This window comes from Oscarella lobularis, chromosome 3 (genome assembly GCF_947507565.1).
Source record: "Oscarella lobularis chromosome 3, ooOscLobu1.1, whole genome shotgun sequence".
NCBI lineage: Eukaryota > Metazoa > Porifera > Homoscleromorpha > Homosclerophorida > Oscarellidae > Oscarella > Oscarella lobularis.
This window is the reverse complement of record NC_089177.1, coordinates 316,791-339,923: the sequence shown is the minus strand read 5'-3', so window position 1 is coordinate 339,923 and position 23,133 is coordinate 316,791. Positions and strand designations below refer to the sequence as shown.

Below are 23,133 nucleotides of genomic sequence, written 5' to 3'. Positions count from 1 at the left end.
TGTCAATTAGCTAAAATGACTCATCTTCGATTCTATTGTTAGATTCCTGGTGTGGAGGCGCCAGCCTGGTGCGTTTGTAGTGCGCGCGCTTACGTGTGTGGGAAGTAAAGAAGTGTGCTCGACTCCTCTGCCCGGATAACAGAGTGTTATTCGACGTCTTCGCTCTTCACGCTCGCCATGCGGGCTCTCCTTCGTCTCGCCTCTTTTGCTCCACGTCGACAGGCCAGCAGCAGCCGCTTTCTCGTCGACAAATTCGATCGACATCACACTTACCTGCGTATCTCTCTAACTGAACGATGCAATCTACGATGTACAACGCATTTTCTACGAAAAACGCATACTAGGTCGTTGTTTAGGCCAGTATTGCATGCCCCTGGAAGGAGTTCAGCTCTCCAAACCGTCCCATCTCCTTACGACGCCAGAAATCGTCAAGCTCGTTCAACTTTTCGCACAGGGTGGTATCAGTAAGATACGTTTGACTGGCGGTGAACCGCTTTTGCGAAAGGATTTGCCAGAAATTGTCGGTATAAGTAGAACGAAGATGGAAATTGAAAGATATCTCTACTAATTTTCTTGCTTAGGACATTTGAAGGGGATATCCGGTATACGGACGATCGGTATGACGACGAACGGAGTCACGTTGCATCGAACTTTGTCGTCGCTGCAAGAGGCTGGATTGGATAAGTTGAATATCAGCTTGGATACGTTGGAAGAGAGGAAGTTTGAATTTATTGCCAGAAGAAAGGGTGGGGCATTATAGATGTAGCAAGTGAGGCCGAATTTTGGAAATTTTTTTATAGGACTTCGTCATGTTTTGAGAAGTATAGATGAGGCTGTGCAGGCTGGGTTCACGCCATTGAAAGTCAGTCGCCTTCACCGTTCTATATTTGATATTTTGACTGAGATGCTAGATAAATTGCGTGGTTATGAAAGGGTTGAATGATGACGAAATCAGCAGCTTTGTAGCATTGACCAAAGATAAGGTAAATAATCTCAAAAACTACGTTCATTCTCTAATAATTCTATGTGCAGCCCATCGATGTACGATTTATTGAATACATGCCTTTTGACGGTAGTTTCACTCGTACAATAGTATTACGTCTAATAGAATTGTTATTATCAAGGCAATCGGTGGAACTTTTCCAAATTTGTTGCCTACAAAGACATGCTGAGTGCAATAGAAGCGTCCCACGGGGACGTTGTTCGACTAGAGAATGATTACAACGACACTGCGAAAGTGAGCGCGTTGTTCAGCAGAAGGCCAGTGGGGGTACCCTTGATTTTCTAGAGTTACAAAGTGCCAGGCTACACTGGCCACTTTGGCTTCATTACGTCCATGAGCGAACACTTTTGCGGATCATGCAATCGACTCAGATTATCAGCAGAGGGAAGTCTGAAAGTAAGAGAACGAGACTCCGCAGGACGCTAGCGATTTTGAAAATGACTTCTAGGTATGTTTGTTTGGAGCGTCGGAGGTGTCTCTTCGAGACGCTCTTCGATCCGGAGCAGACGACGCTGAGCTGATGTCCCTCATAGGAATGGCTGTTAAAAAGAAAAAGGCAGCTCACGCAGGTAAGCGAAAAAGGGTAAGGGGGAGATAGCGACGTCGAGGGGGCTCGTCTCTTTAGGGATGTTCAATATATCAAAGTCCAAAAATAAGCCTATGATTCTTATTGGTGGGTAGGTTCAGAAATTTATACGTGTATTTGCAGCGAGAACGAGGCTATTAAGTTTCTCCTTATATATTAAAGTCTATTTTCTAATCTGTCGATTCGCCTCTTTTCTTCGTCGCAATTGAGTCACTTGGATAGTCAAGGCAAAGCGAGAATGGTCGACACTAGCGAGAAGGAAATCACGCAGAGAGAGGCATCGGCAAGAGCAGTCGTACATCTCGGAAAATCAATATACGATGCGGTCAAAGAGAACAACGTCAAGAAAGGGGACGTTTTGTCTGTGGCTCGTATCGCTGGCATATCGGCTGCCAAGGCAACTCCCTCTCTCATTCCTCTATGCCATACACTTGGGCTATCCTACGTTGGCATTGAGTTCCATCTGCGCGAAGTGGATCATTCCGTTGAAGTCGTGTCTGTCGTACGTTGCGCTGATCGAACAGGGGTCGAAATGGAGGCTTTGACTGCTGTCGCCGTGGCATCCTTGACTGTGTATGATATGTGCAAGGCTATGTCGAAGGACATGGAAATACGCGAAATTAGGCTCCTTTACAAGAAAGGCGGAAAAAGCAATTGATACTGTAATATGTTTGTGTTGCATGTATTTATCTTTGAAAAGCTGACGTCATCCGTGCGCGCGCTCTGCGTTCTTAGTTCCTTTTCGCAGCCTCCTGGACGATCATTCGATCATTCTGCCGTGTTCTAGCAGGTGAGTCTTGCTTTCTACGACCCGTCTATCGACGTTCTCAGAGCCGCCTAGAATGCGAGGGATTTCTAGGCGGTCTAAACGGCGTCGAATAGGAAAATGTTCGTTTCTCTTCCTGCTCGACGCTTTTGGAGATACATAAGCGCGAGTCTCATGGGAAACGAACATCTGTATCGAGACTATCGCGCTAAACGACGTCTCTTTCGTTGAAAGGGGATCCCTCGCGGCCACGCCTATCTACTGCGTAGAAGAAGCCAAGTCATTTCTCTTTACATGTATTTCGTAACTCATAAAACCCTGATTAATAAGCCTGATTAATTAACGAAAATTTATCGCGTAAACTCATAAAACTCATATCGGAACAAAAAAAAGAGAAGCAAAATACCATTCGCAATGAATTCGAGATAACGAGGAGGCGTGGCGCCCCAGTCGATTACTTACTTATAATTTTCTTCGACTTTCCCACGGCATTTCGTATGTAAGCGACTTGCCGATTAGTATCGCGACTATCGCTGGGCTCTTTCGCGCTTCGCTCTTTCGTGTTTCGCGGACAATAGCTGACCGTGTGCGCATCGTCGCCCTGGGCGCCGCACAGCGGACAGGTGTACGCGCGCAGTATGGGACACATGATCTTTCCGTCGGGCGTGCGCAGAGTGTGCGTGGCAAAAACGCTCTCGTCTTCGCCGTTATTGCGACAAAAGACGCACACTTGACGCTGACCGGCCCGACCGAGCGCAATGAGCATTTTATGACGCTGCTGAAGCGATCGCGCCACGCCGTTCGTCGTAATTCGACCCGATCGTCCGCACGGCTTCGTAATTGGAAGACCGAGATAAAAGGGCTCCCCACGGCCCGCCCCCAACGTCGATTCACTCGTATAGTACTCGCGCAGGGGCGGCGGGGGCGGCGGAAGAAGCTGACAATCAGAGAATCCCTCCAAGTGTCGCGCTTCGCGCTGAAACGGCGGCGATTCTGGCGTCGACGCGGCGTCGGTTCCGACGCTGTCGCCGCGCTCGAGAAGATCGGGTTTTTTCGCGACGGGGATTAGTTTCGCTAGGCCGAAATAGTCGTGGAAGACGCTGAAGAGCTGGGGGGGCGACGAGTTGGTCGGCGTTGCTAGGCTTAGGATCGTCTTGGTAACGGCTTCGTCGGCGCTCGTGAATGAAAGTGCTGTTCGTATTCCGCCGCCGCCGCTTCCTCCTCTCGTTGACATTGCCATTAGAGCGCGATGTCGTCGAACGGCGGCGAGACGTCGTTGCGCTTTTGTCTCCAGCTCAGCTGCCTGTCGCGCGCGGGTGGTTGATATTTGATCAGATGTACACGATACGATACATTCTGCTACAGTCTCTCCTCCCCAGCGAATGAGGTAAGTAGGAGGCGGGGCTCTTCTACTCTAGACGTTTTTTGCGTGTGCCCTCGGTTTTTTCATCTCCTTTGGTGAAGGCGACAAATACATCGCGTTTTTATGGGTCTCGTGTCGCCTCGCCTCGTGGCGTAAGTGCCTCGTAAATCCAGGTCCGGGTTTTGACTGCGTAATCGTTCTCCCGTATCGTCGACCCATGAAGTGCTTCGTAGCCTTGAGTTCGACTCCAGATGTCATCTTTTTCGACGCCGATACGCCGTTCAAGACACTCATCAAGGAGAAGGCGAAAAAATTAGGCCAGGCGAGTCCTCGCGCGAAAGAAAACTGCGAAAGCGAGCTTGCAAACAGGACGAACAAGATCAAGACGAGCAGGGAGTCAATCTTCAGGTCGTCGGTCAATATTTCGCGCCGCTTTTTGCATCCTTCGTAAGAAACCGACACGCCCTATGCGCAAAAATTCCAAATTTGAAGTCCACGTGAGTAGCAGGTCTTACTCACCGCAGGCAACGCCTACAACAGCATAAAAAGCGAAGATGGAACAACGTACGTCTTCCACTTGGCAAGTGCATCGAGAAACTTCACTCCCAATTTTCGATTTTACGTCAATTTTCTTTTCAGTTTGGCGAAGTGACGTGTATAGCCCTGTGCGGAGATGGCGACGAAGACGAAGATTTTTTGAAACGAAAGACGTTGGCTTTTCAAAGTTTTGTGGGTTTTTTCTACGGTCCAGTCAATGAAGAGTGAGAAAGGAGGAGAAAAAAATCCAACGAATCCTTTTCTATATATTATTCAGACTGAAGCCTTCATCGGTTGCAGAGAAAAATTATCGATGGAAATTTCTTTCTAAGTTGCTCCGCCAATGGTCGGAGTTGACGAAGACGGAGCAAGCGTTTCTGACGGAAGTAAACAGGAAATTGGGCCTCGAAACTGTAGTTGATTCTACTCTTAATTAAAAAATTAAAAGGCTACAGAACAGCTTATCGTTAAAAATGAGCTCAACGCTCATTACATAAAATTGCTGGAGGAGTCGCTGAAAGCCATTAGCCGGTCAGTCAAAAAATCAATAAATAATTTAACCTGTATATTGATTGGTATGTAGTCTTGAAGATATTACGGCTGTACATGGTCTTCTTTTAGTGGGAACGAGATTGTTGGCTTTGTTTTCGAGGTAACCTTTCATTAATTAAATTGATTGATTTGTAAATTTGGTTGTTTCTTTTTGCAGTAGAGCCGCTATGGAATTGAATCCGTCTGACATTCTTTTGATTAACCTCGTCGCCTACTCAACGTTTCCTCCGCCTTCGCCCAAACTGGCGACGCCTCCACCAGGTAAATCCACATCAGAGTTCCACTCGCTTAATTATTAATTGATTTTATAGAAGACTTGGAATCCAGAGGGGTTGCATTTGAAACGCCGCGGCCAGATGCAGATGTAAGGAGGGACTCTCGTTTTTTTTCTTTCTTGCTCTGCTACAGTAGACTTACCCGTAGGAAATCTTTTATTCGCCCATTGCTACACCGGTTTTATCAGACGTATGCAGTATTAGCTATTTTTGTATTTTGAATAGTGGGATTTTTGCAGCCTATATTTTCCGGTCCGCGATACAGTACGCCAAATGTTTCGACGTCCGGGAATCCCGGTAGTAGATTGGGAAGCTTCACCGAGGCTGACTATAAATCAATTTCAGTATGTAACTTTTGCTACAGGAGACGTCATTCTTTCAACTGTTCCTTCTACGTAGGAAGACGATCAAATGACGTCTGCCGACCCGGAAGTAGAGAATTTTCTAAAGGTATGAATTCGCATTTTTGGGGGTCTTTGGACTGATGTAGCAATGATGGGGTCAGGGGGGCTCCTTACCCAATTTCAGCTCAGAACACTTCTCAGATGCTCGACGACAATTCCTCGGGAGACGACCCTCCCTTCCGGCTCTAAAGGAGGACTCCGAGGACGAAGAGAATCCCGAATTTTCTAAGAAAGATAGAGAAGTTGAGTCCTTGCATTCCATTTGGCAAATTGCTTTTGAATTCTCTATATTTCAGACGTTCGTAAGACACAAGGTTTTCTTGAAGACGGGTCACTGTCCTTTCACGCCCTACGTGCTCCATTGCATTGAAATCGCGCCGGGAATAGTTCTCGCTGTCGTGAGCGAAGTAGGGAGTTTCTACGGGAGAATAGGGATGGGTTATCGCGAGGGTTTATAGATTCCTTCGGCTCAAGTAGCGACGCTTATTTGTCACGCGCTTTCCTTTCTTTCGCCTTTGCTTAACGTCATTGATGCGCCAATGGGGCAGGAACTCGGTCGCGTACACGTGAAATCGGCGATGACTGCCTTGGAGGACAGTCATCGGCGAATTGCCGAGTCGGCGAGACGAAATCGGAAAACGTCGAGGTTAGGGAGTTTGATAGAGAATGAATTTTGAGGGGTTAGAGTTGAATTATCTTAGAATTGCGGATAAAGTGCGAAAAGAGTTGCCTTTGAGGTGGGAGAGACTCAAAGAAAAGGGTCTTCAGAGTTTTTTGGAGAACATAGTGGAAGATTCGAGCATTAGGCCAATGACAGTTGATCCAGAGTACGTCAAAAAAATCCAAGAACAAGAAAAAGTTTGGGGATTTTTTAATAAATTTTTAGAATGGAAAACGCGACTTCGCAGTTGGTGAATATGTTGCACGCGTACTTCAAATATTTGTACTTCAAAAAGACCAAGGTACAGTATGATGAACGTACATGGGCTCTGCTAATCTTTTTGTTATACATCTTCCATAGTCCTTAACCGACGAGTTGTGTATTGAGAAAGTGCTAGCCGTTTTTAAAGATCTCGAAGGAGATTATTTGCTTGCCAAAGCCCTGAAAAATGTGCCGGCAATCCAGTAGGAGACGAACTGACTGTAGAAATGAGCAAAGTCGTGATATTTATGAATTTAGCTATCAGCAAAAGTTTCCCGGTCTTGTTCACTTCATCTACGTCGATAGAATGACCAATCAGCTGACGGCACCGTCACTTGACGTCACGGGCGGAGAAGACGAGGTATCATGAACAAATAAACATTTGCATCGATTTATTCAATATCATAGAACGCTTGGTTGCATCAGCATTTACGAAAAAACGTGCGTTTTGTTTATAAAGCTCGCTATATATATTTTTTTGAAGCCATGTTTAGGTCTGGCGTCATTGGACCAATTTTCGTCGTCTTCTCTCCCAGGGCTACATGTCTGCGTCGGTTCGCGACTCCCATTTTCTCTATTCCTATCAGCTGTGGTGTGAAGATCAAACGGTTAGAGGCTAGAAGACGGCGCGGGGGCGAGTTGGAATTAATTCAATTTTTTTATAGGGATCCGTTCTGAGTTGGGATTCTTCGTCATCATTCGTTCGAGATCTGAGACCGCCGAGCGTGATTTCGGTCAAATTCTACAAGCAAGTGTTGCAGCTTCATCGTAGTTTCTGAAAAAAATTTTCCGTCCTAGGGACCTATTGAGTACGGGCTATTGGAAAGGTCAGCCCGGTGTGGCAGTGCATTGCTATGAGATGATGTGCGTTCACGTTGGCGTTGTTTCAACCGAACATGCTGCAAAGCAATCCAAGAAATTGGCTAGTCGCCTTTGGGATGAATCGGCTGTAAATTCGCCTGCTAATTTACTGTAGAATTTTTGTAGGAAACGTGCGCTATCTGAGTCTCCCTCGGTTACTACGCAACGACAATGGCCGCTTATATTCGCCTGTGGGAGACGAAAAACGACGTTCTTGACGAGTATTTCGCGCGGCAAAGGTAAAAAAGTACTTGATTCTACTGCCTACGTGTACAAGAGTGCCAAAGGGAGGCCGAAATCAATCGTTTTCGCGAATTCGACGCCGCCGTGAAAATTCAAAGCTCGTTTCGCGGCTGGAAAGTGCGTCGACGCATGAGGTTTGTCGTTTCGCAGGCGAATCGATAGCTATTTACGCTCCAACGACACAGATTTCTCCACAACGCGGCCACAACAATACAAAGCGCCGTTCGCGGCTATTTCGCCTTCAAATCTTTCCAAGAACTAGTCAAAGTAGAAAAAGAACTCGATCATCGACGCAAAAAATACTAGATAATCGCTTTAGAGACGCGTATTCGAAATGAGAATGAATTTTTATAATCGAATGGCAACTCTGGTGGGAGAATAGGTATTTTGTCATATGTAAGGGTATATAGGTGATGTAGATTCAGAGCGTGTGGAGGGGCTACTATAGTCGAAAGTACGTGCACAGTTACTACACACTGAAATCATATCTAGAGGGTGTAAAGGAGACAAATAGCATTGTGAGGTAGGGAAGTCAAATCATAGATAGTCTCATATGAGATCTTCTTATTTATTAGAGAAAAGCTTGGCCAGTATAAAAAGGCAATGGAGGTGGAGCGTGATTGGATGGAAAAGGCTGCTTTGGAAACTCAGCTTCGTGAACACGCTTCGAAGACTCACTATCTGCTCAGCACCGAAACCATTGGAGGAATCTATTCGTCTCCTCACTCACTGTAAAAATGTCTATAGGTCTCAATTTTTCATATAACATTTCTATAGAAAAATTGATGAGAGGGAAGTTTGGCTGAGGAAAACTCAGCCTCGGACTCCACCAAGGAGGAAGTCTCAAGATGAAGTCGGTGAAGCGGTGGCTCTTCCGCCTCTTACGCGCGTTCAAGGACCGTTTCGAAGTCCGCAAGACGTGCAGCGGCAGAAACACAAGAAACTAGAGCCGACGCTGAAAGTGGCAACGGATTTTTATGCCGTCGAAAAAGCGAGGTTAGGGAGTGTATTGATGTTGGGCTTTGCGTGAGCCTGTATTCGTTTCTTAGAGTTGCTTTGAGAGATGCTGAATGGGTGAAGAGAGTTCAAGAGAAGGAGTAATTGGTTATAATGGAGGAATTATTGATTTTGATTTTGGTGGCTAGGTTTTTTGTCACTCCTAGTCGTCACAAGGGGTATGAGCGACTTTTGCACGGTGAATCCAAGTACGGACAGTAAGTGAATTCATTAATTTGATTTATTAAATATTTTTATCTCTTAGTCTCGCTTATGGTACAAAGCATTTTCGAGATTCCACTGGTAGCAAACGTATATCCGCAAAAGATTTTCGAACCGTTGTTTCTCCGATACACATGTTTGACGAGTTCAATAAAACGTATTGATGAGTATTTATTACGCCGCGTGCCGCGCGCGCTACTGCAGTCACCACGTGATGTCGTACTGTGCTCTCATTGGTGCCCTAGCGGATCGAAGTCATCTCGGCCCGAACAGTTGTTGAGAGCAGGCGTCCGTTCGCCTCTCCAACCTTCAAGAGGCCACGTCGCTTCGTCTTCGCGCTTGGGGAGGCCGAGAATGGCGTACCGCCTCGCGGCGGGCCTTCCACCGAAGGCGGGGATTCCGAAGACCGCGGTAAGCGCGAAGAAAACGACTTTTTATTCTCCAAATCGATCGATCATCTTTTGCAGGAATCCCGACAATCCTTTGCGAAGGATTGCGCCCTCGCGCGAAGATCGGCGGCGACACGTGGCCCACGCGCTGGTCAGTGTTTCTCCGCAACGCGCTCCGTTTCTTTTCTCGACTGATCTCTTTTTAGATCGCGCGGTTTACGCTCGATAGCGCGCATGTATACAGGAGCGAGCGAAAGGGCGCCTCCGCTCGCCGGTAAGTGAATGCGACGTGCGCGCGCTTCCGTTTTCTTCATCTCGCGTCTTTAGAAAAAGCGCGACGACGCTCCTGCGAGTTCCAACGCAATCAACGAAGCAAAAAGAAGTCGGGCGCCATGCCAAAAACGTAAGCAGCGGATAGCATTTCTTTTTCTAATGAAATCTCAAGAACGTGTTTCTGACAGGTAACGTAACCCGATGACAGCCGTGGGGGCGTGGTCTCCACGTGACCGGGGAGGAGGATAGCAAAGATCCTCCTGCCAGATGAAGAAAAAGAGCGAACAGGTTCGCACCGCAGCCTTTGGGCCCCAATGTGGTGTAGGCATACACATAGGGGGCGGGGGCTCTCTGTGACATACACGGGTCGGATTGCCTGACGTGGCACTGCCCACGCTCGCGGGCATAGAAAATTTCCGTCAGTCTAACCATTAGGTCTGGTTTCCAAAAGTCTAATCGAGGGCGGGTTGGGGTTCGCGAGTGAGGGCGGGTGTCATGGGCAGAGCATGAAGCTCACATGTGTATGTTGCAGAGAGTGTAGCGGGACAACAAATCGGTATAATGTAATGGCCATCCCTCACGTGCTTGGTTTGCATCACTACGCTAGTTTGCACGGGTCCGCTCCCTTGCACTAGGGCTTAGTTGGCGGCTGCTAGTAGGGTAGGGCGGATTCTGTAGTAGGCTTGTAGCTCCTTCCCCTCGTGCTTTAGCTAGCAGCCGCCACGTGCTTTAGACCATTTTCAATGGATTTTTGAGGTAATCTAGGTTGATTAGAATATAGGCATAACTATTTAGGTCAATGGATCTGGAGGTACTTTAGGTGTTTTTTTCCGTATCAAATATCTAATCTGTCATTTAGGTGTAGTTAGGGTTTTTTAGTTTAGGGATTTAGGTCAATGGATTTGGAGGTACTCTAGGGGTGTGTTATCACATATGTTAATCTATCATTTAGGTCAATGGATTTTGAGGTAATCTAGGTGCCATTTGTTTTTTGGGTATTCTTTAGTAGGATTTTATTTTATTCACAGGTTTTAGGTCAGTGGATTTTCAAGGTAATTTAGATGCCATTGTTTCTCACGTAGCTAATCTGTTATTTAGATCAATGGATTTTGAGGTAATCTAGGTCAATAGCTAGGTTTCATTTGTTTCTAGGTTGTTTTTTTTCTGTAGGTGTAGCCTAGTAGGTTTTTATTTTATTTTACAGGTTTTAGGTCAATGGATTTTGAGGTAATTTAGTGCCATCTCTCATATAGCTAATCCGTTATTTAGGTCAATGGGTAAGCGTATAAATTGCCAATAATTTTATGACGATTCTTCTGTTTTAAACTGTTTATTTTTCAGGAACTCACTCGGCTGAAAGAACTTCTGGAAAGTCAAAGTATCGTTGACAGGAAATTGCAACTGGAAATTGCTCACAGAAAAGGTGCAACTGTAAAGTTTGTCGTCTCATATAACAGTCTTTTTTTTGCAGTGTTGAGTGTTGATTGGAAAGCCGGGGGAAAAGAAGTAGCAACTTTTATGTATATGTAAAGTTTTTGTAGCGTTTTTAATTTGCACGGTAGCGTACCTTCGCATCACGTGCCCGTGTATGGCGCAGCGCGCTCACGCGACCAACCGCCGCCATCCCTCTCGTCGCGCGCCGTGTGGGCGCCACGAAAGACAGGTAGCTATGTCAGAGATCAGTGTTCGTCGTTGCTAACGTTCGTTCGTTTTTTTAGGAGATGGGGTCCTGAGCACGACTCCGTGACCAAATAACTCTCAGCCGGGGTCGTGAGCATGACTCCGTCATCAAAAACTGCTCACTTTGTAGACAAGGGAAGGGAGGGTTAATTTATTTAATAAATTTGAAAAAATGCACAGTCTCCCCTCGCGTTGCATACATAGGCAGTTTTGACGGGTTCATGCCCAGGACCCCTGCGAGGCAGTTTTTGATGACGGGGTCTTGCCCAGGACCCCAGTTGGGAGCGGTTTTCAATGACGGGGTCATGCTCAGGACCCCAATCCTGAAAAGAAACCGTTAGCCCAATAGGAGACAATGAATTTGCTTACCAGAGAAATCCTTCGATGAAAAGACTGAGACTGATCAGATGTGCGCCTGCACTGTCATCTGAAACGAGTGCAGGCACGTCTTTGATTTAGGCGTCCTCTTAGGAAGACTACAATAAGGATGTAGTCTCCGTGGAGATTCACGCCGTGAAATTGGGCAGTTTTTCTGCTCGGGGCCGCACAATCGCTTCAGCAATTGATGTAGGCCTGCCCAGGAGACGTTGGCCTTTTAGACGTTATGGCCTCATGCCAAAAGGAGGCAGATACAAGCACTTTAGGAGATAGCATCTTATCAATAAGATGCAAATCTCCGTGGTCCCGCAGATGGACCGACCCGTCGTGCCGAGGACGTTGGGACCGCGGTCAACCTCTTCGTCTACCTCTTCTTCAAAGGACGATAAGACAAGATAAGATAGAGGAGGTGGAGACCAGTGGGCGGAGACTGTAGCTCACAATCACCCGTATAAAGAAACTCGGATGCGGGCTCGATTTCTTCCATTCCTTCTCGTCGTTTTCTTAGTGGGATCTCTGACATTATATCTGGGAACCAATTTATATTCGAGCCCACGTAACCGGTCTTCGAACCATTTTCGGACGTTCCATCGCCGTCCCGTGGCAAACGCAAACGCGTCGTGGACGGCGGCGGAGAAAGCGCGAATGCTAAAGATTCTTCGGTCCATCAACGACTACGGCAACGACGAAGACGAGACGACCCTTCGTCGCTTCGCAAAATATTTCGCCGACTTGCAAACGAACGCGAACAAAGCGATCGAAACGCGCCGACGACTCGAATCGAACGAGAACGACGACTTAACGGAAGAAGACGTACTCCGAATAGTCGAGACGTTTGCGCGACACAAGGCTTACACAATCGCGGCGTTGAAAGAGAAAACAGCCATCGCTTCCCAACACCGCCCACAGCCTCCGGCGATTCAGAAGCCCGTCCTCCGGATGAATCCCTGCGCGTTTCCACCGTCTCACTTTCTCTCCCGCGTCGTTCATTTCAAGCCGGTTGCCAAGCGAATAATGATCGCCATGGTAACGCAAATGCGATCGGGTTCGTCGTTCATCGGGAAAATTTTCGAGCGAAGTCCCGACGTTCTGTATTTCTACGAACCCCTCAAGGGCGTCGCGCACATGTTGCAAGGACTCCAGCCAAACTCGACTCTCCAGAAACAATTCAATAAGCGTTTGCTCGACTCCATCGCCTCGTGCAATTTTCACAATCCACTCGGCGTAAAATTTATCGACGATATATCGCGTTCAGCCTATTCGTCTCGCGACATAACGGATGCGTTCATTCAACCGCCATTCTGTCCCGAAAACTGCGAGCTGACGCGTTGGCGATGTCCGCCTTTGGAGACGAAACAAGTCGGCGAGCTGTGCGCGTCGCGTCGCGCCGTCGTCGTCAAATTAATTCGAATCGATCGCATGAGCGAATTGGAGGCGATTGCCGTGCCGGATGACGTCAAATTGCACGTGCTTCATTTAGTTCGAGATCCGCGAGCGACGATTTTTTCGCGATATCGAATTCGCGGTCAGCTGATGAAGAATTACGCAATGCGACACGGAAGTCGAGCGATCTCGATGGTGAGTCCTGATGCACTCATTCGAAGCGAAGCCGAGTATCTGTGCTCGACGTTGAGGAAAAATTTGAAATATTTTCGAAATAGGTCGCGGTATCGTCGCGTTGCTTTTGAAGATATTGCGAGGGATCCGTTTGTCAGAGGGCAGGAATTGCTTCAATCGTACGGGCTCAAGTTCGGCGACTCAGTTCGACGTTGGTTGAAGGAGAACACGCATGTTGAGTCGAATAATGCGGTAAGAAAAAATCCTTATGCGACGACGAGGAATTCGGAGGAGGTGGCCGATGCTTGGAAGGCGATGTTGAGAATTCCCTCCAAACGGCTTCTAATTGGGTTGATTGAGAGCGAGTGCAAGGACGTCATGCGAGAACTCAATTACGAATTGTTAGTTAACGTTTAGGTTGATTAGGACTATCACGAGACAAATGATTACGTTTATTCAGACCAGAGCCTTATATATACAGTATATATAAGGCTCTGACCGGATTATCACGCACGCGTACAGTAGGAGTGCATCTTATCCGGGATATTTACGCGAGAATGGCGAAAGTCGATTTACGTCTTTTCGCCGCGTTCGGACGCAAGATCGTCGCCGTGGGAAGAAACTACAGGTGCTCCCCGAGCTCACCTTGCACGATCTTTTGCGTAGCGTCGAGTCTTGCAGGGAACACGCCGCGGAGCTCGGAAACGTCGTGCCGAGCGAACCTCTCCTCTTTCTCAAGCCTCCGTCGTCTTACATCGAGTCGGGACAAGCAATTGTGGTACGACGGAAGCGCGCTGAAGCTTCGCTAATGAGTTTTTCCCAAGGTGCCACCCGCTTGCGCAGAACTGCACCACGAGGTCGAACTCGGCGTTGTGATTGGCCAGTCGGGAGCTCACATACGGGAGGGCGCGGCGATGGACCACGTGGGTGGCTACGTGCTCGCTCTCGACATGACGGCGCGAGACATACAAAGCGTTGCTAAGGCGAAAGGGCATCCGTGGACGGTTGCCAAGGGCTACGACACCTTCTGCCCCATTAGCCGCTTACTTATGAAATCGGAGCTCCCAGAGCCACAGAACACGCGCCTGTGGCTCAACGTCAACGGCGCCGAAAGACAGAACGGCTCAACGAAGGACATGATCTTCAGCATTCCGACCCTTGTGAGCTACATCAGCGGAATTATGACCCTAGAGCGCGGCGACGTCATACTGACGGGCACTCCGGCGGGAGTGGGTCCAGTGAAACCTGGCCAGCGTATAACGGCCGGCATCGAAGACATCGTGCATGTTGAGTTCCCAGTAGAGGCTGCGAAATAGAAAATAGGGTTCCAATAAATCAATATTGCTCCCCGTGTATTAGCGTCGGAAAGGCTCGCATTCGGAGACGCTGCGCTTCCGCTCGCAGAACGGCGACTTCTTGCGCTTGGCTCTTCGCCGTTTCGACGAGACGCCGTCGAGCTCGTATGTCGCGCATTTTCTTCTCCATTCCGCCGTCGCTCGGATATTGCGATTGGGCGCGTTCGACGTTCTGTCGTTCGGCGACGTCGACGGCGAGGCCTTCGAGTTCGTCGTCGACTCGAGCGTTTTCGTTCGCTTTTTCGTGAATTCGACGACGCAGTTTCGCCACGCGACGCTTGTGATCGGCGCGACGTCGATTGTGAGCCTAGTAGCGTTGTCAGAGAGTTTTTCAGGGGGTCACTTCGCTTACCTCTTCCGTCAGAGCAATGGTCTCCTCTAGTGTACTGATGTTCTGTTGATGGCTTGCCGTATCTTCTTCCAGGAGAGCCTTGTAGTTAAAAGTCTATTTGGGAGCTGAAGGGGGGCTCTGCTTTCTTACTGCTTGCAGTTCTTTTGTGACTTTCAGCAGCTGAATGCGTCTCGCCTTGTCTCGTAAGTCCTCCGCTTCCATATTCAGTTTCTTGTGTTCCCTGGGAGAAAAAACTTAGACCAGAAAAAAGTTCAATTCGCTGTTTCGCACCATTCCAAAAGAGCGATGTTCTTTCTGAAATCCTTGCTCTCGTTCATCGCTGCAATTTTACCGTCGCCGAGAGTCTGAGAAGGCGAAATTAAAGCACGACGCTCGCGACGCGTATATCCTATAGCTCCTCACCTTGATCGTCGCATTCAAGTCTTCAATAACGGATCGATGCACGAGTACACTGTCTCTGAAGTCCGGTATAAAGTTGCCTGGATTGACTTCCACTTGGCCTTGTTTTAGCAAGAGCTGCATCTCCAAATTCTGCGACACCCGAATCCTCTCTTCTCTCAGCCTAAGAAAAAAAAATATAGGAAAAAAAGTAAGACTACGAACGGTTTGTTTACTTATTGAGCTCTCTAAACGTTTTCTCAATTTCCTGCTGCACGTCGCCGTCTTCCTTTAGTCGCTTTTGCAGGAAGGAATTCATCTCGGCGAGCTGCAAGGCGACGGACTTGACCTGCTGCTCTTTCTCCACTTTTAGACGACGAGCGACGACAAGGCGTTGCCACGCCGTCGTCTCGACGCCGTCCGGTCGATACGACTCGCCGTCGAGTTCGTCGAGAGCGGCGGCTAAAGCGTGAGCGCCGCGCGCCGCCGCCGCCGACGAGGGACGAACGGAGTAGGGATTATACGACGACGGGTCGACGTCGCTCGAATCGGGCTCTATAGCTGAAATTTTGTGCTGACCTCTATAGGTACTTTTCGGTTGAATTTTAGGCGATGTTTTTCTGTGATTTTTACCGCGGTCTTCTCTTGAAGCATTTGTATAGAACGTCGACGTAAGGTTCGCAGTCTGAAAAGTCCTTTTTGAAGGATCGATCTAAGGCCTGGTAAATTGGAGTGAGCGAGAGCGAATAATTGAATTTCTTTTCTACCTTATCGTCTTGGACCAAAGCCTCATAGTTCTCCTTAACAGTTTCGACCTGTTTTCGAAACTCCGACAGTAGACTTCCAGTCCGCATCTAAAAAAGAAAAGGGAATGAGTTCGAATCAGTCGAGATCAGTGCGATGCTTTGACCTTTCGCGTTTTCTTTTCCTCGAGTTTCAACTGGAGCAGCTCCTCCTTCTCGGCGAGCTCTTCTTCAATAAGCAAAGACCACGTAAGTCTTAATATCTTCAGTTCTTCCTAGATAACGATTGGTAGCTGAAGGATAGGGCCAAAGATTTTACACTGACCTGATAGACAGCTGCCTCTGCTTTGATTCGTAAATGATGAAGCTTGAGAACCTTTAAATCGAAAGCAGCGCAGGCTTCAGTTATCGACGTCTGCAGTTTCTTTAATTCCGCTTCCAACGCCTGCCAAAACATAGATGATTTTAGAACGAGAAATCAAAGTACGTACCAGTCGATGTTTCTCGCGTTCTTCCAGCAAAGCCGCTTGTTTCTTTTCGTACTCTTTGGCTATCTTCTGCTCGTCTTCCGTCCACGTTTCCGTCGGTTTTGTCGTCACAAACTCCGGCTTGGGAAGATCCTATTCAAATAAAGAAACTTCTTAGAAAGAATACGTGCATGACGTTATTGTTCTTTTTTTTACCTTAAAAATGTCCTCTTCTGTCTTCACCTCCAATCTACCGCCCATCATCATATCAAGAGCACGCTCACGAGCGTTATCTCCCTATGTAAAGGGATACGTTGTAATAAAGACTCTATACGTTTTTATTTTTCGTGCCATTTCCGCAATCCTTCTCTCCTCCGCTAATCGATTTTCTTCCTCTATTCGTTTCTGCTCCTCCTCAGAAACGTATTTCTCCACGGTAACCTTGAAGGAAATTCTTGATACACGCACTCGTATCGTCTATTCTTCTTTCTCACTTCGTCGTCTTTGACTGTGAGGTCTAATTCGGGATGTTCGTTTGCTCCGGTTTGGGGATTGAAGGTCGTTTCGTTCAGCTGCAAGTTTTTCATTATCTTCTTTATGCGAACGTTCTTCTCTTGAATTCTCGCCACTTCCGCCTCCTTCTGCTGCAGCAAATCGTCAAAATCCTTATTGTAGTTCCTTTTAATTTTCGAAATGCAATTCTATACAAAAGCAGAGACGTGAGAAAAAAATCTTCACAGACGACGTCATACCTTGAGCAGAACGATCTGATTGCGTTTTCTCTCCGCCGTCATAATTTCCGTTTGACTATAGAAAAAATCGTCGCCGCCGCCAAACTCGGGACCCCGGCTGCCGTGCAAAGCCAAGCTATTCGCATCTCCTGGGCCCTCGTCAACGCCTTCGTCATCGTCCTAACGTCAATAGAATAGAAACACCAAATGAGGTAACGATTCTAAAATTACGTCGAATCCTAAGGGATGCTTAGGCATGGCTTTGCAGATGTCAGCTTGAGCCTAAAGACGTAGATAGACGACGTTGAGGAGGAAGAGCGGATTCACGTACGTCCAATTCGGCGATTTCGATTCGTCGTTGCGTCAGAATGAAGTCGAGTTCTTCCACTTCGTTGGGTAAGCGTTTTCGAATTGGGTAATTACGCACTTCGAGATTATTGCCGAATCCCTGCAAGACAATTCCAGTGACTATGCGTAGGAGACAGTCTTCTTTTTTTACCGTTATCGTTTTGCCGGTGATTTCCATCGAATCCCAGCACTCCTTTTTCAGCATTTCGGTCACGTAGAGTTTGCGCATGTTCTCAAGTTCGATTTCCTCCCTCACCTTTTCATAAAATAAATTCGGTGCATAATGTAAATAACAAAAAGAAGACTTTGGGACCTCTTCTATTTGCTTGCTGCTAACAGCCATCAGACGCTGCTGCTCTTCCGTGTCCAAATTAAATTCTTGTCTCTCGAGACGTTCCATTTCGGGTACTTCCGAGTTGAGTTGAATTTTCTTTAGCACCTAGAAAGGAACGTCACGTTTGCTGTCATCCAGAAAATAGGCGTACATTTTCTCTAAGCGTTGCTATGTTCTTTCGAATGTCGGCTTTCAATTCGGAGTACTTTTCGTCTTCCAAACGATGAGCCTTTGCAAAAAATGACGAAAAAAAATGACGATGTCTTCAACTCCGTTTTTCTATGTACCTCGGCAATTTTTTGGTCGAGCCACGTCGTCTCGTCGCCTTTTCTCTCGAGCGGCTTCATCCCAGCAAGACATTCGTCTTCGCGTTTGACAACTTTCTTCAAGGCGGCACTCCGAGATCGAAACGCGTCGACGGCTTTTGATCCCTTTGCTTTTCCCTGCCCCGAAAATCTACGACAGAGAACGAATTATCATAGAAATCGAACCATCGTTCTATATACAACTTACTTCCACGTGAAGCAGGACAACGAGCCGTCCGCTCCGGCACTTAAAACCTTTTGACAATCGCCCGTAAAACAGAGAGCCGCAGCGCCGCCAGTCGAATAATCATGAGCCAAGACAGAGACACTTCGATCCTAAAAGTCTCAAGATAAAAAATATTTAAATAAGGGTGTTCTCTTACCAATGACGCTGTCAGTCGAGTCAGAATGCTGCCGTCCGATGAACAGGTGGCGAGCCAGCGACCGTGCGGAGAAATGAAAACGTTTCCACCGCGAAACAGGTGTCCCTGGTGTTGACTCTGAGGTGAGAGCAAATCCACTTCATCCTATAGGATTTTATAAAGAGATGGTGTGACTCTAGGACGGTTTCTTTACTTTCGCGTTTTCTGCGAATTCCGGTAGTTTGTATTTATACAACTTTTTCGATTTTTTGCTCAGGGCGAACAGTTCGAGCCCGTCGTCGTCGGGAAGATATCCGACGTCGAATCCGCTCACGGGTACGTCCAAGTCGAAGCTGCGCAATTTTACAGCAGGCGAAGAAAAGAGGCACGTCGAATCGCTATACGCCGACGAAGGAACTAAGACATAAACTCAAAAAAATCGCATCCACGAAGGCGACGAGTTTTATACCTGACTCGCGCCAGTGGGTTTCAATCTCAAAAGTGAAAAGTCTCGTCGGAAAAGGCGTCGTATCCGCGAGACTGCGATCGACTGTGACGCAGACGTAGGTGACGTCCTTCGATCCGGTCACAGCCAAATTCGATACGGAATCGTCAACGGCTGAAGAAACAAAACCCCTCAAACGCAAAATTAAAAATTCTGTGTATAGAAAACTGACTTAGGTAGCCCAAGACTTCAAAACGTTGAGTGGGACGAGCCGAACAAATAAAAATTCGTCGATCGCGACCCGCGGTGACGAGAAAGGATCCTGTTGGATCGAACCTAGGAAGAAATTTCGAATGCCGAGGTCGGTGAAGACTAGGGACCCCTACTTCAAATGCGTCACTTCGTTCTGATGCAATCTGCTTCGATCAACGACTCGTATATCGTCGGGTGTTTGAGCGTCGACTATGATGACGTTTCCGTCAGCGGTGCCGACGGCGCAGGAGGCGCTGGAGGGGCTCGAAGCGATGGAGCGACATGGAGAATTGAGATCGATGAAGCCCGCTTCGGAGCAAAGTGAAAGCGTCCAGAGCTGAAGTAGGCCGTTCTGTCGACAGGTCTAGAGAGAGAGAAAAAAAGATGACGGTGATTTGCTTTTCGCGGACGTACCACGCAGTGTTCGTCGCCTTTTCGTAGAATGTCTAATCCTATCAAGGCGTCGGTGCGATGTTCCAAAATAGGTCTGTTGTCCTTTAGACGCGACGACGAAAAGCAAAGGAGCGATCCCTAGGAAAGAATTAGAAAATTGCCTTATAAGCTGATGTCATACCTGAGATGTTCCGGCAATGAGACGACTGAAATCTGGAGACCAGACCATGCTCACAACGGCTTGCTCAATATCAATACTTTCGAGAACCGAAGGGGTATCGTTCGAGAGACCAAGGCACTTCACCAGTCCTTCCTATAGAGAAAATAATCAATATTAAAAAGCCCTCAGTCTATTTTTCTTCAATCTCACTTTTCCTGACACGAAGACGCCTCTTTTATTGAGCGCAAGGCAATCGGTGGAACCCGAGCTCAGACGAAAATCGTCTCCAACGACGCTCTCAGGATTGTGCACCATGACAACTTCCATGGAATCGACGTCAATAGAGAAGATCTGTCCCCCTTCGCAAGCGCAATAGAGAATGCCTCCGGGCGCCCAACAGTGATCCGTCACGCGCACAATCGCCCGATTCGCGTCGTCGTCAAAATCGCCAAAGTTACCCACAATTGAACCCAATCCAAAAGGATAGTAAGGTTTAACAGAATTCGTCTTTTTCGATTTCGATTTTTCTTTCGTTCCGGCGGCGACGACGACGACGGCACGCTTGGTCCCGCTTGGCATATCGATTCCAGGCAGGGCGACGTTTGCGTGAGTCAACATGAATTGGCCGCCGCATTCTTCGACGGACCAGATTAGACAGCAATCGGGTCCCGTTGTGCAGATTTGCTTCCAATTCGTCTGATACACGGAAACCCGATTGACGGACGGCCACGAAGTGACGTCAGATTTGCAGACGAGATTTCCGGTAGCAGTTTCCCTAAAAAAAAAGAAAAAATAATAATAGTCTTTATATATTTTTTTCTTACCAAACGCATAGTTTGAAGTCGGGCACGCCGGCCAACGAAACGAAATATTTTCCGTTCGCTGAGAAGGCGATGGCGCGAAATTCGAGCTCCGCGGCCCCTTCGAACGGCCCCGCGTGAATAAATCGATTCCCAAAGCGCGCTTTCTTACCTTTGAGTTCGCTCTGGAGAGCGAAATCGGGGTAGGAAACGACGAAGAGTCGCGGCGGCAAACTGCGATCCGTATAGGCGAAAATTCCGCGACTGTGAGCCGCTACGTGACCGATCGCTTTGCCGAGGCTCTCGTGGGTGTGCAGCGGCTTCGCTTCGAGATCGTAGAAGGAAATGGAGTTGGCGCAGGAGAAACAGAGGGCGTTTGGAGCGACGAACGCGATGGGGTCCCCCCGATAGCCCGTCGACCAACTAGATAAGCGTGAATCAGTTCGTCTCCGCGTTGCGAGAGACGTCTTACGCGATTTCGAGAGTGCCAACGGCGTCCATCGTTTTTCTTGAGTGAGTTGTCGCTAAGGCAACGTTTTGCGTAGAGCCTGCGCAGGACGTGCGGCAGTGCGCGCACTGCGTAGTTTACGCGATGGTGAAAGAAGTGACTCGAGTTAGCTATCATCGTCTGAATAGCGAAGAAGTCTATTCGGATGCTCAGGTATAGAAAATTTTCTGGCGCGTCGTCGGGACTCCCCTTTCGATTGCTCGTGAAATCAGTTCAGGAAACCGCCTACCAAGACACCTGTAAGGGCGATCGCAACAGCCGTTGTCTTGTTCGTTGTCGGAACCGTTCTGCTGACCGTGGGAGCCTTGATTGCTTGCGGAATATTGGTAGTGAAAGTGCGTATATTGGAGCATTGTCGAATAACTGCGTAAATCTGAGCGTTTTTTGCGTAGGAATACAGTACGTGCTACGCTCTTATAGCGCTCGGTGCGATCACTTTCATTCCGGGGTCTTATCACACTTGGATTGCCTGTCAGGTCTGGAGAGGAAAGAAGGGATATTCGTTCGAGCTAATTCCGTGTTTTGTGGAAGACTAAAAACATTTAATTAGTGGCCTACGTAGCGTGTTATATAGCCCTACTTACACTCAATAAAAACTCTCACAATGGCTACGAGATTTTGCGTGGATTAGTGACGTCATCTTAATTCCACATTAAACTTGGAACTTATTGTTCTACGTAACATGAAATTGATTTCGCGAGCCTTTTCCGCGCTCACTGCCAAATCAAGCGATTGATATATGATGATATAACAAAGGCTTAGACGACCGGACTTGATAAATGCATTATATAGCGTCACCGATCGTATGACGCTTCCTCCAACGGACCTCAACGCGGCGCAAAGCTCAAGTTCACCAATCGGTTTATCTGTCCAAAAGCTGATGTCATGACGATGCAAACAGGGAAACAAGCTAATCGCCGTCAAAGCCAATTGATCAGGCAGAACGAGTAGACGAGGACTTTTTGATAGCAAAATACGAGCATCGGATATCCCGTAGAGCTGCACAGCCACAGCCTCAAGATAAACAGAAAATTTGACTACTTCACAATATGATATTGACACGGATGCAACTGGTACTGAATTCTGCCTCAGAACAATTATTTCCACGTCCTTTTCCCACTCAGAGACTCCCTTCAGTCCGACTTCCCTAACTAAGATATCTTCCAGCATATTCTTATCTTCGTTGATTATAAGGGGTTTTGAGAGAACGAATTGGAGTTGATGAATTCGAGGCAAATTATCGACGTTTTCACCGAACAAGCAATCCCTGTCGACACTCACGCCCATCCACGACGTCAAAACCCCGCGACTCTGAGCAACCCTTTCCGCGCAACGTAACACTAGATCGCGCACGTGTCGAAGAGGATGTCGAGGATGAATTTCATTTGGATCCCAATGGGACACGAATCTCGTTCTCACAAATGTGCTGTCGAGACAGAACGCTAGAGTGTCGATAGTCTCGTCGCACCAATCACCGATCCGAATCGAATGATCCTTCTCCAAGTATTCGTCCACCGTCTGATGAGCTTTTGTAAATACGTGAGTCACGGCGGCTCTGGTGATAAAACCATTATTCCCACTTCTGTATCCTTTGCTGACGTACCCGGGATAATCGTCAGCAACAAATTCCCCTACTCGGTTCAGTATCAGACCAGCCTTAGCGGCTACGTCCACAATTTGCCAACTATTGTGCCATTCTCTTTGGTTTTTATCTGCAGGTGTTCCACCCTGTCCGTTGCACAGGGTTACCCATATTTCTCCATTGGGGGTGCTGATGTGCTGCGATGCGCTTGTGAAGAATGATTCGAGTAGGCGGCGATTTTTCGTCACGCTGCTCTTTCCGCCGTAGTGAGGAAAATTGAAAATGATTCGGTTCGGGGGCGGGGTCGTGACTTTGGAGGATAATCGGGTTGCGTCGATTTCGAAGAACGGTCGAGCGAATGTGTATGATTCCAGCGTCTCGATGTTCTCTGTCGACGCCGAGTAGCGAGTTTCGACGATCCCACGCGGCTCCAAGGTCGTGCACGTAAGAATGACGTCCGTTCGACGGTCAGCCGCTATTTGGCGAGCAAGAGACGCCGAAAACGATAGGTTCCCGTCTCCTACAACGAGAATATGAATCGCTCGACCGTCTATCGAACGCAAAAGACGATCCATGAACGTATTTAGAGCTAACATACGGGGGGCACGAGA

The 23,133-nt window shown here is 47.8% G+C and overlaps 9 protein-coding genes and 1 long non-coding RNA gene across 14 annotated transcripts; 7 read left to right on the top strand and 3 right to left on the bottom strand.

Moving 5' to 3' along the window:
- The first annotated feature begins 13 nt into the window (after positions 1-13).
- Positions 14-2,306, top strand: LOC136184901 (molybdenum cofactor biosynthesis protein 1-like). Its single transcript, XM_065971905.1, has 11 exons — positions 14-310; positions 357-524; positions 582-746; positions 801-862; positions 912-983; positions 1,033-1,072; positions 1,125-1,237; positions 1,289-1,399; positions 1,452-1,572; positions 1,629-1,680; positions 1,752-2,306. The coding sequence occupies exons 1-11, from the start codon at positions 178-180 to the stop codon at positions 2,245-2,247; spliced, it is 1,533 nt and encodes a 510-aa protein (XP_065827977.1). The 5' UTR covers positions 14-177; the 3' UTR covers positions 2,248-2,306.
- Positions 2,307-2,330: 24 nt separating this feature from the next.
- On the top strand, positions 2,331-7,430 carry LOC136184894 (BLOC-3 complex member HPS1-like). 5 transcript variants are annotated; one of them, XM_065971894.1, is made up of 24 exons: positions 2,331-2,379; positions 2,590-4,040; positions 4,088-4,165; positions 4,224-4,298; positions 4,358-4,479; positions 4,533-4,641; positions 4,704-4,786; positions 4,839-4,907; positions 4,965-5,068; positions 5,119-5,171; positions 5,231-5,272; positions 5,322-5,426; positions 5,482-5,532; positions 5,588-5,728; positions 5,783-5,893; positions 5,945-6,132; positions 6,188-6,313; positions 6,373-6,448; positions 6,508-6,611; positions 6,667-6,769; positions 6,817-6,849; positions 6,903-7,016; positions 7,074-7,156; positions 7,207-7,430. In XM_065971894.1, exons 2-24 carry the CDS (start codon positions 3,936-3,938, stop codon positions 7,382-7,384), a joined length of 2,253 nt encoding a protein of 750 aa, XP_065827966.1. In that variant the 5' UTR covers positions 2,331-2,379; positions 2,590-3,935; the 3' UTR covers positions 7,385-7,430. The 5 variants fall into 5 exon arrangements, with proteins under 5 accessions (XP_065827966.1, XP_065827969.1, XP_065827968.1 ...); XM_065971897.1 differs by lacking the exon at positions 2,331-2,379 and having other exon boundaries at positions 2,397-4,040; positions 5,122-5,171; XM_065971896.1 differs by lacking the exon at positions 2,331-2,379 and having other exon boundaries at positions 2,398-4,040; positions 4,227-4,298.
- Positions 2,636-3,718, bottom strand: LOC136184919 (nanos homolog 1-like). The gene has a single exon (XM_065971933.1). It carries the CDS (start codon positions 3,593-3,595, stop codon positions 2,810-2,812), a length of 786 nt encoding a protein of 261 aa, XP_065828005.1. The 5' UTR covers positions 3,596-3,718; the 3' UTR covers positions 2,636-2,809.
- Positions 7,415-8,900, top strand: LOC136184914 (spermatogenesis-associated protein 17-like). The gene is made up of 10 exons (XM_065971927.1): positions 7,415-7,508; positions 7,557-7,646; positions 7,698-7,779; positions 7,832-7,882; positions 7,932-8,035; positions 8,088-8,243; positions 8,290-8,508; positions 8,562-8,609; positions 8,658-8,726; positions 8,774-8,900. The coding sequence occupies exons 1-10, from the start codon at positions 7,441-7,443 to the stop codon at positions 8,892-8,894; spliced, it is 1,008 nt and encodes a 335-aa protein (XP_065827999.1). The 5' UTR covers positions 7,415-7,440; the 3' UTR covers positions 8,895-8,900.
- A 101-nt stretch (positions 8,901-9,001) lies between these two features.
- On the top strand, positions 9,002-11,249 carry LOC136184925 (uncharacterized). Its single transcript, XR_010669443.1, has 7 exons — positions 9,002-9,141; positions 9,198-9,270; positions 9,326-9,393; positions 9,447-9,522; positions 9,581-10,815; positions 10,864-11,055; positions 11,111-11,249. It is a non-coding gene; the product is annotated as an uncharacterized lncRNA (long non-coding RNA).
- A 656-nt stretch (positions 11,250-11,905) lies between these two features.
- On the top strand, positions 11,906-13,462 carry LOC136184902 (carbohydrate sulfotransferase 1-like). Its single transcript, XM_065971906.1, has one exon. It carries the CDS (start codon positions 11,916-11,918, stop codon positions 13,422-13,424), a length of 1,509 nt encoding a protein of 502 aa, XP_065827978.1. The 5' UTR covers positions 11,906-11,915; the 3' UTR covers positions 13,425-13,462.
- A 66-nt stretch (positions 13,463-13,528) lies between these two features.
- LOC136184921 (uncharacterized) lies at positions 13,529-14,360 on the top strand. Its single transcript, XM_065971935.1, has 3 exons — positions 13,529-13,635; positions 13,689-13,785; positions 13,832-14,360. The coding sequence occupies exons 1-3, from the start codon at positions 13,565-13,567 to the stop codon at positions 14,321-14,323; spliced, it is 660 nt and encodes a 219-aa protein (XP_065828007.1). The 5' UTR covers positions 13,529-13,564; the 3' UTR covers positions 14,324-14,360.
- Positions 14,277-20,968, bottom strand: LOC136184886 (cilia- and flagella-associated protein 43-like). The gene is made up of 33 exons (XM_065971883.1): positions 20,905-20,968; positions 20,605-20,855; positions 20,457-20,553; positions 19,843-20,407; positions 19,654-19,785; positions 19,494-19,610; positions 19,214-19,443; positions 19,060-19,163; positions 18,852-19,001; positions 18,597-18,799; positions 18,404-18,547; positions 18,229-18,356; positions 18,003-18,171; positions 17,867-17,944; positions 17,695-17,820; positions 17,533-17,637; positions 17,365-17,481; positions 17,265-17,315; positions 17,055-17,213; positions 16,797-17,003; positions 16,654-16,743; positions 16,519-16,599; positions 16,327-16,455; positions 16,161-16,280; positions 16,003-16,110; positions 15,860-15,946; positions 15,726-15,811; positions 15,329-15,673; positions 15,117-15,276; positions 14,985-15,058; positions 14,844-14,934; positions 14,715-14,792; positions 14,277-14,669 (listed from the first exon to the last, which is right to left on the bottom strand). The coding sequence occupies exons 1-33, from the start codon at positions 20,931-20,933 to the stop codon at positions 14,343-14,345; spliced, it is 4,938 nt and encodes a 1,645-aa protein (XP_065827955.1). The 5' UTR covers positions 20,934-20,968; the 3' UTR covers positions 14,277-14,342.
- Positions 20,969-21,024: 56 nt separating this feature from the next.
- LOC136184358 (transmembrane protein 230-like) lies at positions 21,025-21,476 on the top strand. The gene is made up of 3 exons (XM_065971243.1): positions 21,025-21,093; positions 21,153-21,275; positions 21,333-21,476. Exons 1-3 carry the CDS (start codon positions 21,025-21,027, stop codon positions 21,474-21,476), a joined length of 336 nt encoding a protein of 111 aa, XP_065827315.1.
- LOC136184900 (ferredoxin-fold anticodon-binding domain-containing protein 1 homolog) lies at positions 21,469-23,122 on the bottom strand. The gene has a single exon (XM_065971903.1). It carries the CDS (start codon positions 23,116-23,118, stop codon positions 21,577-21,579), a length of 1,542 nt encoding a protein of 513 aa, XP_065827975.1. The 5' UTR covers positions 23,119-23,122; the 3' UTR covers positions 21,469-21,576.
- Positions 23,123-23,133: the final 11 nt, after the last annotated feature.

Coding starts and splice junctions, on each gene's coding strand:
- LOC136184901 (XM_065971905.1), top strand. CDS start 178: ATGCGGGCTCTCCTTCGTCTCGCCTCTTTTGCTCCACGTCGACAGGCC. Junction 1,400..1,451: donor CAGCAGAGGGAAGTCTGAAA/GTAAGAGAACGA, acceptor AATGACTTCTAG/GTATGTTTGTTTGGAGCGTC. Junction 1,573..1,628: donor GAAAAAGGCAGCTCACGCAG/GTAAGCGAAAAA, acceptor TCGTCTCTTTAG/GGATGTTCAATATATCAAAG.
- LOC136184919 (XM_065971933.1), bottom strand. CDS start 3,595: ATGGCAATGTCAACGAGAGGAGGAAGCGGCGGCGGCGGAATACGAACA.
- LOC136184894 (XM_065971894.1), top strand. CDS start 3,936: ATGAAGTGCTTCGTAGCCTTGAGTTCGACTCCAGATGTCATCTTTTTC. Junction 5,894..5,944: donor TTCTCGCTGTCGTGAGCGAA/GTAGGGAGTTTC, acceptor GAGGGTTTATAG/ATTCCTTCGGCTCAAGTAGC. Junction 6,612..6,666: donor AAAAATGTGCCGGCAATCCA/GTAGGAGACGAA, acceptor TTATGAATTTAG/CTATCAGCAAAAGTTTCCCG.
- LOC136184914 (XM_065971927.1), top strand. CDS start 7,441: ATGGCCGCTTATATTCGCCTGTGGGAGACGAAAAACGACGTTCTTGAC. Junction 8,244..8,289: donor TATTCGTCTCCTCACTCACT/GTAAAAATGTCT, acceptor ACATTTCTATAG/AAAAATTGATGAGAGGGAAG. Junction 8,509..8,561: donor TATGCCGTCGAAAAAGCGAG/GTTAGGGAGTGT, acceptor TTCGTTTCTTAG/AGTTGCTTTGAGAGATGCTG.
- LOC136184902 (XM_065971906.1), top strand. CDS start 11,916: ATGCGGGCTCGATTTCTTCCATTCCTTCTCGTCGTTTTCTTAGTGGGA.
- LOC136184921 (XM_065971935.1), top strand. CDS start 13,565: ATGGCGAAAGTCGATTTACGTCTTTTCGCCGCGTTCGGACGCAAGATC. Junction 13,636..13,688: donor GCCGTGGGAAGAAACTACAG/GTGCTCCCCGAG, acceptor CGAGTCTTGCAG/GGAACACGCCGCGGAGCTCG. Junction 13,786..13,831: donor AGTCGGGACAAGCAATTGTG/GTACGACGGAAG, acceptor GTTTTTCCCAAG/GTGCCACCCGCTTGCGCAGA.
- LOC136184886 (XM_065971883.1), bottom strand. CDS start 20,933: ATGGACGCCGTTGGCACTCTCGAAATCGC. Junction 17,945..18,002: donor TCGACCAAAAAATTGCCGAG/GTACATAGAAAA, acceptor TTTTTTGCAAAG/GCTCATCGTTTGGAAGACGA. Junction 15,059..15,116: donor ACTTGAATGCGACGATCAAG/GTGAGGAGCTAT, acceptor TCGCCTTCTCAG/ACTCTCGGCGACGGTAAAAT.
- LOC136184358 (XM_065971243.1), top strand. CDS start 21,025: ATGGTGAAAGAAGTGACTCGAGTTAGCTATCATCGTCTGAATAGCGAA. Junction 21,094..21,152: donor AAGTCTATTCGGATGCTCAG/GTATAGAAAATT, acceptor TCGTGAAATCAG/TTCAGGAAACCGCCTACCAA. Junction 21,276..21,332: donor GCGGAATATTGGTAGTGAAA/GTGCGTATATTG, acceptor TTTTTTGCGTAG/GAATACAGTACGTGCTACGC.
- LOC136184900 (XM_065971903.1), bottom strand. CDS start 23,118: ATGTTAGCTCTAAATACGTTCATGGATCGTCTTTTGCGTTCGATAGAC.